Here is a 16,306-nt window from a genome sequence, read left to right as displayed (position 1 = left end):
TTTTTATTTAATTTTATTAATTACCTAGCACCTTATTTTAATTCTACTTTTATTGTTATTTGTTACTATTTTATTATTATTATTTGTCTTGTTATTATCTGTTTTGTGTATTAATGTTTTGTCAATATTGTATGCAAACACAATCATGCCAATAAAGTACTTAAAAATTAAAATTGAGAGTGAGAGCAGAGGCGGCGGCAGCCGATTTTGCCGGGGCTTCAGCCCCGAATGTTTTGAGTGTACCCCCGAATGTATTTTGAAAAGTTGACTTTTGAAAAGTTGACTGACAAATATGAAACCGGACAAAAGCCTATGTAAACCCCTGAAATCATAAATTGCCTTATTTCATTGTGCTTTGGCTTCGCACATACTGCATACAGCCTGTAAAAATAGACATAGGCATAATCTAGCCTATAGAATAAGTTCCTTTGCTGTCGGTAGCCTATGGGCGACTCCGTTTCTTCCTCTCTGTTGAATATGCAGCAGGTAGGGGAGGAGCTTGCACAGTCGTTGACATCAACTAACGTTACTTAGTGGCGAGTTAACAGCAGTTAGCAGGAAAGACAGCAAAAATGAAGCAAATAAGGCTTTGGGGATTTCTCCGAAAGAAGTCAGTGGGTAAGAATTCACATTTGTTTTTGTCCTTAAAGTCTAAAGATCATCATCTAGCTGGCTTTCACCCACAGTAAGCTAAACCTCAAGAGGTCCACTACGACTGTCTTTACATGTTGTAGCTTCTAGCCTTGTGGTTAGCACATCTGCCTCTCACGCTGGAGACCGCGGTTGTAGTCCCGTTCGTAGTATACTTTTCTTGTTTATCAGGTGTTGTTTTCGCTAAGGATAACCAATAAGCATTAGCATAAAATGTATGTGTGACTTGTTTTGTGATATTAGTTTGTAGTAAATATACACTTTGATTTGATTAAATGGTTTTGTAGAGGGTAGCAAAGATGAGCAACAGACTGAGGAGCAGCAGCTGTGCCAGAATCAGGCATGGAAACTGGTAACGATTAATCAGTCACTTTACTTTAGAGAAAGATAAAAGTGAAACATTGTTTATCTCAATGATCCTAATGAAAGGATTTTGACAGATTAATTATTATCATAGAGATGATGAGAATTATATACAGTTCGATGCCACGGTGTATCAATGAACTTAGACTAAAGTCATTCATGTATTGCTTTAACTTAGGATCTTATACATCATTTTGACTATTTATGTAAAAAAAAAAATATATTATTTATATTCAATATTTTTTACCTCACTTTACTCACTATAATATAACTCTTTTGTGATGACTTTATGGTAATGTACATGACAATTAAAGAATCATGATAGATCTTAGGGCAATCCCACTGATCTGCTCTTCCCAATACATTTTCTTCAATGGTATTGGTCTACACTTTGACATATGTAGCACTTGATGAATTAGTTGTTTGAAGCTGATTTGCAATAAGTTATGTGCTGTATCTGTTCTTTTGCATCACAGATGATTCAGGGAGGAGAGAGGATGAGTTAGTCGAGGATATACTAGAGTGGAAGATTTAGGAACTGTAGAAACAGGCCCAGCCAGAGCAAAACTCAAAGAATACCCTCTCACCAGCTTTGGACTACAGAGAAGTGGTTGCTAGTGTGAAAATAAAATTGTCTGGGCTAAGCCCCGGATGTCCTTCAATGCTGGAAACGCCCCTGAGTGAGAGAGAGCATTGTGAAGTTCTGCTGCACAAGAACCACAGAAAAACTGAAGCACAGTAAAAAAAAAACAAAAAAAAAAAACAAGGTAAATAATCTTAGGAACAAACACAGAGACTGCAAATAAATGCACACATGCACATACTTTATTGGGTATAACATGTCACTTTTTATGCTTTATTAAGTTTTTTAGCTCTTCCTGACCCATATAAGCAAAGGACTGAAGTTGCTCGTTGTGAATACTGTGAGACACTGTCTTCTGAAATACTGTGGGAGACGGTTGTATTACTGTAATTTTGTTTTGATGGTTTAAATTTTATCAGCCAAGAAATTACTACTACTATGCCTACTACTGTGCAGGGATCTAATATCTGGTTTGGTCGAAGCTTTGTTTTTTGTTTGATGCGTTCAAAGTGCATTTGAACAGTGGTGAAAAACTTTCTTATGATGTGTTACGTTAAAGACAGAGAAGTAAGTTTAAAGTAAGTTTGGAGCAGAAGAAATAGAAATAAACCTTGTGTAAATTGTTAGCTTTATGTTAAGCTAACATAATAGGTACATGCACATGTTACCAGACACAATCATATTTTTCAAACACGAAAAGTCACGTTGGATCACAATTTCTTTTTTTCTAGTTAGACCTTTGATATTAGGGAAAAATCATATTCTTGATAATAATGTTTTTATTGCTTTCCTGTTAAAATATCTAAAAATCCTTAAAACTCGATCAATTAGATTAATCTTGTTTTAGAAACAACACTGCATAAGATATTTAGGTTTTTCAGTGAATGTATTTTTAACATGTTTATTTTGTCTTACTGTACTGGCAGATTTTTTATAATCAAAACAAGTGAAAAATCTACCAGTGCTGAAGAAGTAATCCAAAGTATTTAGAATATGTTACTGACCTTGAGTAATCTAACAGAATACATTACAAATTACATTTTACAGCATGTAATTTGTAATCTGAATAATTTTCAAAAGTAACCCTCCCAACCCTGGATGCCGTTTGACCCGTATTTTAGAGTCACACACGCAAACTGCTGAGAATGTTTCACAAATTGAGAGAAATGGACCTGAAAGACACACACCTTTCATGTGAGTTGTGTGTGATATCAGATGTTGCTTTACACGGACGCTCCACTTGACAGAAAGGGCTGAGGGAAAGATCAGTGACTGTTGTGTTTTCTGTCTGAAGCAAGATCATTTTTTTCAAAATCATATAGCATTCGAGTGCATGTTAATTGAAAATGTAATATAATTTAAGTTAATAATTTTATCAAAATTAAAAGAGGTATCGGTATCGATTTCGGCGATACTGGCTTAAAAGTACTTGGGAGGCGGATACTGAGCTAGAATACCACGACATGGCCTCCGAATCAGAGGTCCACGTCATGGTTGACGAGCCAGCCAGTGTGGCCAACTATTTTCAATGGAAAGTAGCTAAAGCCTGCTCGAAAAGTAGTTAAATGTCGCCAGATGACGTCATGCGTCATTAGCATATTAATGACGTCATCGCGTCGTATTTGCATTCTGCCTAATTTGTCGGTACTGTAGCCTACTTCAGTTTATAATAACGGTTGTCTCCCCTAAACCGTGCTCATACTGTTTTTATATAAGTATATAGCCGAATGTCCAGTAAAACGGTTCTCAATTACATATTTTCTGTTAGACAACGGAACGGAACTTAGCTAACGTTACATGTTTATGAGTTTGAAGAAGGTTTATTGTTGTGTTTGGATAAGTAAAATGTATAGAGTCTGTAAATATACGATCTGAAGTCGGAGAGTTCAGAAACCGAACCGGAATGAACTAAAACTCTGATTAGTAGTGAATATAAGCGCATGCCAAGAAAAAACGGTCAAATTAAATGTTTTGAATTAAAACAAAGGAGAAGGCAGCTGCTATGTGATCACTGATTGGTTCCTGCTAACACAGCGTGCACATGCGCAGCTCATTCATGTCTATGTCCGCTGGCGTGCAGTCAACGGAATGTGCTGCTCCTCTCAGCCGCTCACTGAACAGAGCAGACGCAGCGGGGAAGTAAGACCTCACGCTTGCAGTACTGGCGATATTTGGAATTTGGAAAGTTGCTAAGGTTTGTCCAAAAAGTCGCTAGATTTGTCGCTAGTCGCTTTTTTTAAAAAATGTCGCTAAAGGGGTCTGAAAAGTCGCTAAAAATAGCGACAAAGTCGCTAAGTTGGCAACAATGGAGCCAGCGTCCCACATCATAGTCGACGAGCCAGTGTCTCACGTCATGGTCGACGAGCCAGCACCTCCCACATCATGGGAGTCAACGCCTCCCGGAAGAGGGGGAGGAGGAGGAAGAGGAGGAGAAAGGCTTTTGTAATTGAGTAATTGTGCTAAATTGCTAATTTGGTACTAGAAAATCACTTGCCATTGCATCAAACACAGTTGAAAGCTATGTGGTTCGTTAAATGAAGCTTAACATTGTGTTTGTGTTTGTTTTTGTGTTGCCACCGTATGCAATAGACTGGCATGTCTTAAGGTAAATATTAGGTAAAAAATGGCAAAAAAGAAACTGCTGTCTCAAGAGATTTGTCAGTTAATCATTGTTTTGAGGAATGAAGGCTGTACAATGCTTGAAATTGCCAAAAAACAAAACAAAACAAAAAACGAAGATTTCATACAAAGGTGAAGACTGCAACCTTCAAAGACACAGGACTAACAAGGTTCTAACAATGACAGAAAGAGATGTGGAAGGGCAGATGTACAACTAAACAAGATTTTAGAAAAACTTTTAAGTGCTGTAACGAGAGTAGTTCTAATTCGTTATTTTCCACCTCTGGCCAAATGTATGTTTCTCATGATCTTAAATAGTAAGTTAACATATCTTACACAAGACTATTAATGGCTCATATAGCACACTAACGCTTATCATAGCAACAGAAACCCCTTGATGTTTTTATGTTTATATTGCATGTAGGCATGTCGTTTGAGTCACTGTACCCTTATTCATCCACACAGTGGCACTGTTACACTGCAGCTGCTGTAAACCCCTAGGTAAATGCACAGGGAAAATTAATTGTGATTTACACATAGATCTATTTTCAGACATGCAAGATATGGATTTTTAATTACATTGAAACATCTAGTTAGTGATGTCACTGACATCGTCTCTTTAAACAAATAAAAAAAAAAAAATGGCAGATTTCACTGTATATGCAAAGATAATAGTGCACTTTTAATCCCTGGCAATGTGTAGCAATAACCATCATCATTCTGGGTTGTATTTAAAAAGAAGAAGACTAGACCCTCTTTTCTTAAGGAAAATGTGTAAATCAGTTCTTGAGATTCCTGTAAATTAAGATCCACCAGACAGACTATTTAATCCTAACAGCCCCTGCAGTGTTCAGCCTTGTGTTCCATTCCAATAAGGTTAGTTAACTTGCCACTGACATTGGGTAAGTTGACATCTTGCTGTTTCAACTTTGACCCTGTCACTGTGATCTTAAATTCACATCAGTGCACCTCCTCCAAGTAAACTTTGACACTCCCAATCTTATGCAGATCTTGTGCACTGATCTGAAAACTCAAATTAGCTCATGGAGAAGCCATATTGTAGTGTAACCTATAACCTTGGCCCAATGCCCTCCTCCCTGAGGTTTCCCTCTACAGACAAATTAACACTTCTGCATTGGATGGCTCTGGTGCATAAACAGGGTTTCCCCTTACTTACTCCTCTTTGTTGTCTCTGCACATTATAATTGAAAGTATTTTGAACTTTGAAAAAATTAATTACGCACATCACCTTTAAGTTTATTTTCTAAATTATAATATTACAGAGTCAAACCTCATTAATGTTAGTATGTGTTAATGTTAATTGTGATTATCCGGTGTTTTGCCATGTGTGTTTAAAATCTGGCATGCACACACACCTGCTTATAATCACATGCACAAATGCATAAGCAAAATGCAAGATATTTCTGTCATAGTGCAAAATGAATACACTGAGATTGAAAGAAAAGAATTGTGCTTCCAGCTCTAAAGTGGGGGAAATCCACACACTTGACTCAATATACCACAGTAGCATCAGAAATGCACTTGCCATCTGTTTGCAGCAGTTCTCCACCACCTCAATACTTCATGCAACAATGCTTCAGAGATATCTGCTAAAGAGCTAAGAGTTAGCCTGTTGTATTTTGTATGGTTTTCCATGCAAATGCCATAGCAGATAGAGAAAGGAATCTTTGATCAGAGCTCCAAAGGAGGGTAATGGGTTTGTAGTAAAATGAAGTTGTGGTGAAACAGAAAGAGCACATCTCTCTGGCTCTTAAGCATTGAATTAAGATCTTAGTTTAAACTTGTCTTTATAGGATGATAGTAAATGTGCTGCAGTTTCTTGAGTTGTGCCCACTACAAATGGTGCTCTTTGACCATGATGACTGGATTGCTGGGGCATTAAATGAGATGTCAGTCCCTCCGGATTTGGGAAAATAGTGATGGTTGCTTATTAGATTACACCTGTACTTTGCCAATTATAGTTACATGTGTCACTGATAAATGGGCGTTGACGTTTTATTGATTGTAAACTGTGTGGTAACTGTTTGTGCACAACATTACATTTCCAGTATGGGGTAAGCTGGAGAGAAATTATTCAGTGCCTTCTGAATAGGCTTGGGAATCGAAAACCTACTATGCTGTATAAAAAAACAACAAAAAATGTCACAGTGGTGTCAAGATACGTTACTGGTTCTTGAACATTTACTTTCACATACTATGCAGCCATACTAAAATACTCTGAAAATATTTCCTGTATACGCTATTCAGTACTGAATCGTTAGGCCACAAAAAAATATGTCATGCTTTAAGTGAGCTGTGAGCTTGTAATCTGAATTTAATGTCTTGGTACTGCAAAATAATATAGATAATAATTACAGTATATAACACATCAGTCTATTGCAATGGTTGCATGCAACAGCAAACATACACAGTGACTAGTGTAGTTTGAGTTGCAAACAAATGAGCTTGTTCTTTTTAATGAACAAATAAAAACGATGGACAAATCTCGAACCATTCAAATGTATCAAAAATAATATTGATTTTGTTTAGTATGTTTACTTAACAACCCAAATGTTTTGCAAGTATTGAAAATGGATTTTTTTAAGGAATTGAAATTGTAAAGTGTAATAGGATCCAGAATCATTAAAATCCTTACCATTCCCATCCCTAATAATGAATGAGTTCATCAGGACAAGAAGAATCAAAACATGTATTCAAAACTTGCCCCACCACTTGTGTTATACTGTCCTTTTTTCTTTCTGTCATTCATTCTTTATATCTTCCTCTGTCTGTGCCTGTTTCCCATGGTTCAAAAGCCCACTTCAGGCATTTGGAATTTCCAAATACATATTGCAAAATATTTACACAGGATTGTTTCTGGCTTATAGCTGACAGCCTCAGCACTCATTTGAGATTTTAAATACAAAAATACATACAGCTCCGAGCCTTCAGGCTCAGAAAAAGGCAAAGGTATTAAGATGAAATTGCAGAATAAATATTTATTTGAAAAAAAGCTCTTCAGTGGCTTCAATGTGCATTGTTCAGTGGGATCTCTATCCTGATGAGGGTGGAAAAAAATCACCCGGAAGTTAGTGCCACAGAATAACAACCCAACAATGGCTGGCTAATGTGAGAGCGAATTTAGCCACCAGAAATCAAATGAAAAGTGTAAACACACATCTAAAGCATGCTACTGACAAAGAGAGCAAACAGTTTAAAGTGTGGGGCATTACAGAGCTGGAAAATATATACTGTATATGCTACTCTAGTTTAAACAATCTCTTTCTACATAGTTCAGAATGAACATGCACATTGGCAGTCTGTAAAGCGAGTAGCTAGAAAGTTATGGGAGAAGATTTTTTATAGAATGATAAGAGTAACTGTTAATATTGATGATAACTGACATATAAGAAGCACAATATGTGATAAAGGACTGCATGATCTTATTCAGTTACTGCATATGAAAGACTGGTTTATCTTCTCAGCAAGCCTGCTGAGCCAAGGGAGAAAACAACTTGTCCCACACCTCCAGCTTTATCATGGCCTTGCCCAAAGGACACATGGTGGCCCTGATGTTCAGGTAGTTGCCCTCATAGTTAATGCCTGACCCATTAGCCTCCTCCCTCACAAAGCCATGCTGGTTCTTCTGATAGTACATTTCTTTATAAAGAGCCTGATCACACTCCTTCCCTTTAGGGTAGATGCCCACTGCAAACCAATTTTTGAACAAGTTGAAGTCCCAGGGTACCGAGAACATGATGGACAAGGTCTCAATGAAGTCATTTTTGCTTCGCTCAAAGAGGTCATAGGTCATGACCCCCACACTACCAGTGGCCTGGGCACTGGTCTTTGTGAAGGTTCAGACTTCAGTCTTAAGTGGGCGTATAGTGGGCTGAGGTGGGTTTAAGGTTTCACCACTATCCAGATAAACTCTGTGGGATTAGATGGAAGGGTTATGCATGAATCATACACTAAGAGAGATACACCAATCCACATAGATACATTATTCATACCAACACACATTTCCTCATTGCCATGTACACATACACATTTAAACACATTTGATAACCCTGAACCCATTTCTCTTAATGTGGAGATATAAAGTGAGGTCCAACAGTCTGAGAACACATTGAATTTGAAGTTTTAGAATTTAGAAACATTTTCAACAAAGAATTTTATGATGTAAAATGGATAAGAAATATTTTAGTTCTGCATTAAAAAAATATTGAATAAGCAAATGATACTATACTATGTTACTGAAAAAGCAAACGAACCCCCCGGCAAATTAGATAAACGCAAAATAGAAGCATTTTCTCTAGTTGTCTCAGACATTTGGACACCCTACTTTATTAGGAAAGTATTTTTTGATTGGCTGGTTTAACATAGGAAGCTTTGCTTCTGGTTCCAGTCTCACTTTGGGTTGAAGAGGCAGTAGTTGCTTGTCAGGTTGGTGATCTCTATGGTGGCATTTCTCCTGCTGCTCGCATTGGCAGCCACAGCCTCAGCAGACTCAGTCATGATGATATGTGATAGCTCTGACTGACAGATGAAGCGGACAGAAGTCGGAAGGGAGGGAATGATAGGAGTAATAGTAAAATTAAAAAAAGGAGTCTGAAGTAAAATAATAATAAAAAAATAAAAAAATGGAAATGCCATTTTGATCATACTCAGGCCCACAGAGAAAAAAAACAAACTTTCTTATGTTTTTCTGTGATATTTTGCTATCAAAAGTTAGGCTATACATCAAGAAAGAGGGTAGTGTTGTCTGATTTTTTTTTTTTTTTTTTGCCATTTGAACTATTTAATGCTGTTATGAATTGTTGTTAAATTTCATATTTGCAAACGAAAAACATTTACATGCTTGTTTGTGTTGTGAGAAATGTGAGGTGCGTGTGTATGTGCATATTTACAAACTTGTGATGTAAAATCAGACATAGATTAATGTTATAAAGTGTTCTCTGTTTAAACAATCTGATTATAAGATGGCCCTTTACAACATGAATACTTCTGGCCTTCCTTCATTGCAACTCTCAACACTAACAAGTAAATAAACAAGTTCACAATAATAACATGTGCAGATACCACTACGTCAAAAACCATTGTGCCTTTAGCAATCTTCAACATTTATCATGCCGTGCTCTAATAAAAGAAGCGGGGAGTGTGAAATAGAATTTTTCAAATGTCTGTAACTGAATAAACTATTTGTGTTATAATTTTTTTGTGCAAATAAAAGCAAATGCATTTAGTTTTAATTTAATTAGAACATTTTTTAAATAAGGTTAATAAAGGCTTACCTCTGTAGGATTCCGGAGTTGTGTGTGTGTGTGTTTGTGTGTGCGACGTGTTGCTTGGTAAGAATCACTGTGTTTTTACTCTTTCACTTTCCGTGTCTCATCAAAAAGAACAGTGCATACCCACCTGCAAGCAAGCATGATTCCTGAGATTTAGTACACACCCTCTTTAGGGTAAGATCCACAAACATACTAACACACACATACATAGCACTGTTATACACATAATTAGCTAATGTTAAATAGGCACATTGCACACTATGCTGACATGTCTCAACCCGTTATATCTGTTGGAACAGAAAAGTGGAGTTGCTCCTCAAGGAGAGGCTATATCAGGCAAGCTCAGAGTTGTATTAGAAATGACTCAGTCTTGATGTTTTTTAGAGCACTGCAGCAATGCAGGCTCATTCAAGTTGGTGTAGCAACAGTAGGTTTTATAGGTGGGGCTCTTTGTGGATCAGTGTTTTTATAGGGCATTTTCACACCTAGTTCATTTGAGGTCTCCAAGCGCTCTCGGAGCGGTATAACGTGTAATTGTGAACAGCCCAAATGATCTCAGACCACCTCAGGTTTGCCATACAAAGTTGCATTGCATACGGTCTGTGATTTATTTGATCTAACCGTGTTTATTGTGTACTTCATATTCCAATCCATATTCATATTGCAAAATTCATATTTAAATTTGACTGTCCAAATAAGGGAATTTTAAGCAAATATAGAAATACTATGATTACCATGACCACATTGTTGTGTCTCATTTTCCATTCTTGTCGTATAATGTATGCACTCCAAATGAACCACAGACCGGCTGCAGTCATGGCAGAGCAACGTTTGAAGCACACTGAGGTGCGTACTCTTTGCGGAGGTTTGAGCCAAACTCCCACGAATATACATGCAAGGATTTTGATAGTTTCACGCTAATTTAACATTTGAATAATGTTCTTGGTTAAAACATGGAGACGCTTGCTCCATTTCTGTGGATATGATAGATGACGAAACCTTTTCTAATTCACACAGAATCTAAATTGTTTTCCTTCATGCATAATAAGGGCTTGTGGGTTTTATCGGAGAGCCTTAACATAATGTGTGTGTAACAAAGACTCAGGTAGGCTAGGATCCATAAGCAGTGTTTTATTGAAACTCACAGAATATATGCAGGCAATGGTCAGGCAATGGGGAATCAGGGCAAACGTAGGCAGAGTAGGAGCGTTGTGAGGGAAGCAGGATGTCAGGGCAGGCAGCAATGGGCAATCACGAAGAGACAGGCAAGGTTCAGGTAGGCAGGCAGTAATCAATCGTAGTCAACAGGGAAAGCAAGGTCAGTAGGCAGATAATCAAACAGGAATGGTAGTAGAACGCTCAGTAGTGTAGCCGGAACAAACAAGACTTCGCCCTGAGTGTGTGACTGCGCGTAGCTTAAATAGAGGGAGATGAAATGGGGATCAGCTGTGGATTGATAAAGCCCGGTATGTGGGTAATTAGAACTCAGGTGAGTCGGATCTCCGGTGGCCGACCTCGGAGGTGCTCTCGAAAGCGTTTGTGACAGTGTGAAAGTGAAGAATGTTCGATAGAAATATTATTGAATCATTTAATATAATTGGCTGGGTTTCATAAATTACAGTATAAATATAAAGTTTTTTACATGCTTTAAGTATTTGGAAATGTTTTAACATTTAAATTAATAATTTTCATGTCATTCTATCTATGTGCAATATTTTTATATAATAAACAATTTAATCATATTTTTTAAAGCCTTAAATAATATAGCCCTATTTTATTAAATGATTCCAAGTTAAATATGAATAAAGTACTTCTTAAGTGTATGTTTATTAAGCATGCATACACTTTAAGATGTATGACAATTTATCATCACAATCACAATTATAGGTTTACAAGTTATTAAGGAGTTGTGGTGTGAATAACAAGGGTTTTGAGACCACATAAATGCTAAAAGGACCCAAAAATATACGGGGTCCTCTTTTAAGTCCATTTACAATGTGAACACCAAAAGCACTGAGTTCATTTGCAGCTAGTTCCCTTTCTGGTTCACTTTAATTGAACTGGGTTTGGTTCATTTAAAATAATTATATGTGAAACCACCCATAGATATTAATTAGTAAAGTAATGATTATATAATTATATTCTAATAATTATGTAATTATATATATACACTCACCTAAAGGATTATTAGGAACACCTGTTCAATTTCTCATTAATGCAATTATCTAATCAGCCAATCACATGGCAGTTGCTTCAATGCATTTAGGGGTGTGGTCCTGGTCAAGACAATCTCCTGAACTCCAAACTGAATGTCAGAATGGGAAAGAAAGGTGATTTAAGCAATTTTGAGCGTAGCATGGTTGTTGGTGCCAGACGGGCCGGTCTGAGTATTTCACAATCTGCTCAGTTACTGGGATTTTCACGCACAACCATTTCTAGGGTTTACAAAGAATGGTGTGAAAAGGGAAAAACATCCAGTATGCGGCAGTCCTGTGGGCTGAAAATGCCTTGTTGATGCAAGAGGTCAGAGGAGAATGGGCCGACTGATTCAAGCTGATAGAAGAGCAACTTTGCCTGAAATAACCACTCGTTACAACCGAGGTATGCAGCAAAGCATTTGTGAAGCCACAACACGCACAACCTTGAGGCGGATGGGCTACAACAGCAGAAGACCCCACCGGGTACCACTCATCTCCACTACAAATAGGAAAAAGAGGCTACAATTTGCAAGAGCTCAACAAAATTGGACAGTTGAAGACTGGAAAAATGTTGCCTGGTCTGATGAGTCTCGATTTCTGTTGAGACATTCAGATGGTAGAGTCAGAATTTGGCGTAAACAGAATGAGAACATGGATCCATCATGCCTTGTTACCACTGTGCAGGCTGGTGGTGGTGGTGTAATGGTGTGGGGGATGTTTTCTTGGCACACTTTAGGCCCCTTAGTGCCAATTGGGCATTGTTTAAATGCCACGGCCTACCTGAGCATTGTTTCTGACCCTTTATGGCCACCATGTACCCATCCTCTGATGGCTACTTCCAGCAGGATAATGCACCATGTCACAAAGCTCGAATCATTTCAAATTGGTTTCTTGAACATGACAATGAGTTCACTGTACTAAAATGGCCCCCACAGTCACCAGATCTCAACCCAATAGAGCATCTTTGGCATGTGGTGGAACGGGAGCTTCGTGCCCTGGATGTGCATCCCACAAATCTCCATCAACTGCAAGATGCTATCCTATCAATATGGGCCAACATTTCTAAAGAATGCTTTCAGCACCTTGTTGAATCAATGCCACGTAGGATTAAGGCAGTTCTGAAGGCGAAAGGGGGTCAAACAGAGTATTAGTATGGTGTTCCTAATAATCCTTTAGGTGAGTGTGTATATATATATATATATATATATATATATATAAGGGCTGTCAATCGATTAAAATTTTTAATCGAATTAATTACATGGTGTCCCAATTAATTAATCGCGATTAATCGCATACAAATATTTGCTGAGAAAGCACATCATATAACAATAATTCAATATATAATGATGAAAAAATGATACATAGTTATCTTTATATACAGTGAGGAAAATAAGTATTTGAACACCCTGCTATTTTGCAAGTTCTCTCACTTCGAAATCATGGAGGGGTCTGAAATTGTCATCGTAGGTGCATGTCCACTGTGAGAGACATAATCTAAAAAAAAAAATCCAGAAATCACAATGTATGATTTTTTAACTATTTATTTGTACGATACAGCTGCAAATAAGTATTTGAACACCTGAGAAAATCAATGTTAATATTTGGTACAGTAGCCTTTGTTTGCAATTACAGAGGTCAAACGTTTCCTGTAGTTTTTCACCAGGTTTGCACACACTGCAGGAGGGATTTTGGCCCACTCCTCCACACAGATCTTCTCTAGATCAATAAGGTTTCTGGGCTGTCGCTGAGAAACACGGAGTTTGAGCTCCCTCCAAAGATTCTCTATTGGGTTTAGGTCTGGAGACTGGCTAGGCCACGCCAGAACCTTGATATGCTTCTTACAGAGCCACTCCTTGGTTATCCTGGCTGTGCGCTCGGGTCATTGTCATGTTGGAAGACCCAGCCTCGACCCATCTTCAATGCTCTAACTGAGGGAAGGAGGTTGTTCCCCAAAATCTCGCAATACATGGCCCCGGTCATCCTCTCCTTAATACAGTGCAGTCAGCCCTGTCCCATGTGCAGAAAAACACCCCCAAAGCATGATGCTACCACCCCCAAGCTTCACAGTAGGGATGGTGTTCTTGGGATGGTACTCATCATTCTTCTTCCTCCAAACACGGTTAGTGGAATTATGACCAAAAATTTCTATTTTGGTCTCATCTGACCACATGACTTTCTCCCATGACTCCTCTGGATCATCCAAATGGTCATTGGCAAACTTAAGACGGCCTTGACATGTGCTGGTTTAAGCAGGGGAACCTTCCGTGCCATGCATGATTTCAAACCATGACGTCTTAGTGTATTACCAACAGTAACCTTGGAAACGGTGGTCCAAGCTCTTTTCAGGTCATTGACCAGCTCCTCCCGTGTAGTTCTGGGCTGATTTCTCACCTTTCTTAGGATCATTGAGACCCCACGAGGTGAGATCTTGCATGGAGCCCCAGTCCGAGGGAGATTGATAGTCATGTTTAGCTTCTTCCATTTTCTAATGATTGCTCCAACAGTGGACCTTTTTTCACCAAGCTGCTTGGCAATTTCCCGTAGCCCTTTCCAGCCTTGTGGAGGTGTACAATTTTGTCTCTAGTGTCTTTGGACAGCTCTTTGGTCTTGGCCATGTTAGTAGTTGGATTCTTACTGATTGTATGGGGTGGACAGGTGTCTTTATGCAGCTAACGACCTCAAACAAGTGCATCTAATTTAGGATAATAAATGGAGTGGAGGTGGACATTTTAAAGGCAGACTAACAGGTCTTTGAGGGTCAGAATTCTAGCTGATAGACAGGTGTTCAAATACTTATTTGCAGCTGTATCATACAAATAAATAGTTAAAAAAAATCATACATTGTGATTTCTGGATTTTTTTTTTTAGATTATGTCTCTCACAGTGGACATGCACCTACGATGACAATTTCAGACCCCTCCATGATTTCCAAGTGGGAGAACTTGCAAAATAGCAGGGTGTTCAAATACTTATTTTCCTCACTGTATATAAAAATAAAATAAAAACATATTCAGATAATTAAAGTGCATTACATTCCTGTAGCAGAAGAGTTAATCATTGATAAAACAAAACAAAAAGCGGTTTTAGAATACAATGTATTGTTTACTACCATATTATTGATCATAAGTAAATCATTGGCATACAGTTCACAGAAATCCACTTCACAAGTGAATTTGTCAATCAGTTTGAGATTTATTATGAGTGCTTGTTTAAGGTCCCGTCAATTTCAACAAGCGTCAGACATGCTTGTGTAGCGTCTTGGATGTGTTGCGTCATAAACAGAAAATGTTTAGGTCACTGTGTCAAGTTAAATATAGTTTAATATTTAGAACACATCTTGAGATCTCTTAGTTCGGATTTGCCCTTTATTAAGTGTTTCTGCTGCTCAAGGGTGTTTTTCTTCACTATATAAACTGCGCATTGCCACACAGCTGAAGTTTCACTTACTGCCGTCTGGAGTATACAGGTGGTACTACAAGCTTGCATTTCTCAGGAATCTTCCATATCACATTCCAGGGGCATGCGATTAATGGCGTTAATTTGTTTTACGCGTTATTTTTAGTCAAATTAATCACACTGAATTAACATGTCAACAGCCCTAATATATATATATATATATATATATATATATATATATATATATATATATATATATATATATATATATATAACTAACAACACTGGGGACATTCTGGAATTTTTGTTTTTACATTATGATCCCTATTTTAAAATATCTAGCATTAAGCGCAGCGCTATGCCATAATTCATAAGCGCAAAGTCAGTGGGCATACTGGGATTTTACTGGGACCACTACTGTTGGGTTGGCCATGAAATTTTGGTATTTTCATGCAAGCATGATCTAAGTCTACACGCAAGTAGGTTTGGCAAAATCGCATGTGCAACGCACAAATGGGCTGGATTAAGTGTAATTTAGTCCTAAGGTTTTCTCCGGTTATTATTCCACCGTCTGCGTCCTAGTTAGGGTGGACAGATGTTCAGTTTTTCCCGGCATAGTACTGCATTCAAACACTTTTTTTAGTGTCCTGACTTATTCTGAAAGAAATTGTGTTTTGTCACCTATGCAGCTTCTCAGTCACGTGAGTATTCTAATCAAAGGTAGCCAAGGATACAGCTTGTAAAACCAATAATATCACATCTTGTTATTTGAAGTACATGACTGGATTAAACTATCCAATCACAATCCCCTATCAATAGACACCCAGTTAGTGAACTGATTGAAGAGTCAGTTTCACAGATACAATTTTGGTTGGGAAAATATCAAGGAAGCGTACGTACAGGTGCATTTAATGAGGATCTTCAAAAAGAGTTTACATTTCTAAAAAACGAGGCAGAAAGCCTAGTAAAGTGAGGTGTGAGATTTAAAGAGATCTCACTTTTCCATCGCCCATGGAGGCCGCACCGAAATCGCACAGCCTGTTCATACAAAAAAACATGTCGATGCTGCTAAAAGTAAGTGTGCCATACCAAGAGTTAGCAATTTTTTGAAAGTTTAGATTCTGACAAGGTGCACACAACTGAAGGACTTTTGATTATCATTCTGTTATGCATGGCCATAGCTTTTGGTCAGCTGACCACACTGT

General features: G+C 37.9%; 1 protein-coding gene across 1 annotated transcript; it reads right to left on the bottom strand.

Annotated features, from left to right (window-relative positions):
• Positions 1 to 5,873: 5,873 nt before the first annotated feature.
• Positions 5,874 to 9,603, bottom strand: apnl (actinoporin-like protein). Its single transcript, XM_052131563.1, is given in 3 exon segments — positions 5,874 to 8,148; positions 8,631 to 8,751; positions 9,511 to 9,603. Coding segments are annotated over 2 exon segments (555 nt in total). The 5' UTR covers positions 8,735 to 8,751; positions 9,511 to 9,603; the 3' UTR covers positions 5,874 to 7,697.
• Positions 9,604 to 16,306: the final 6,703 nt, after the last annotated feature.

This window comes from Xyrauchen texanus, chromosome 8, assembly GCF_025860055.1.
Source record: "Xyrauchen texanus isolate HMW12.3.18 chromosome 8, RBS_HiC_50CHRs, whole genome shotgun sequence".
In the NCBI taxonomy this organism is placed as follows: Eukaryota; Metazoa; Chordata; class Actinopteri; order Cypriniformes; family Catostomidae; genus Xyrauchen; species Xyrauchen texanus.
The sequence above is the reverse complement of the archived record's forward strand: the minus strand, read 5'-3'. Positions and strand labels throughout refer to the sequence as shown.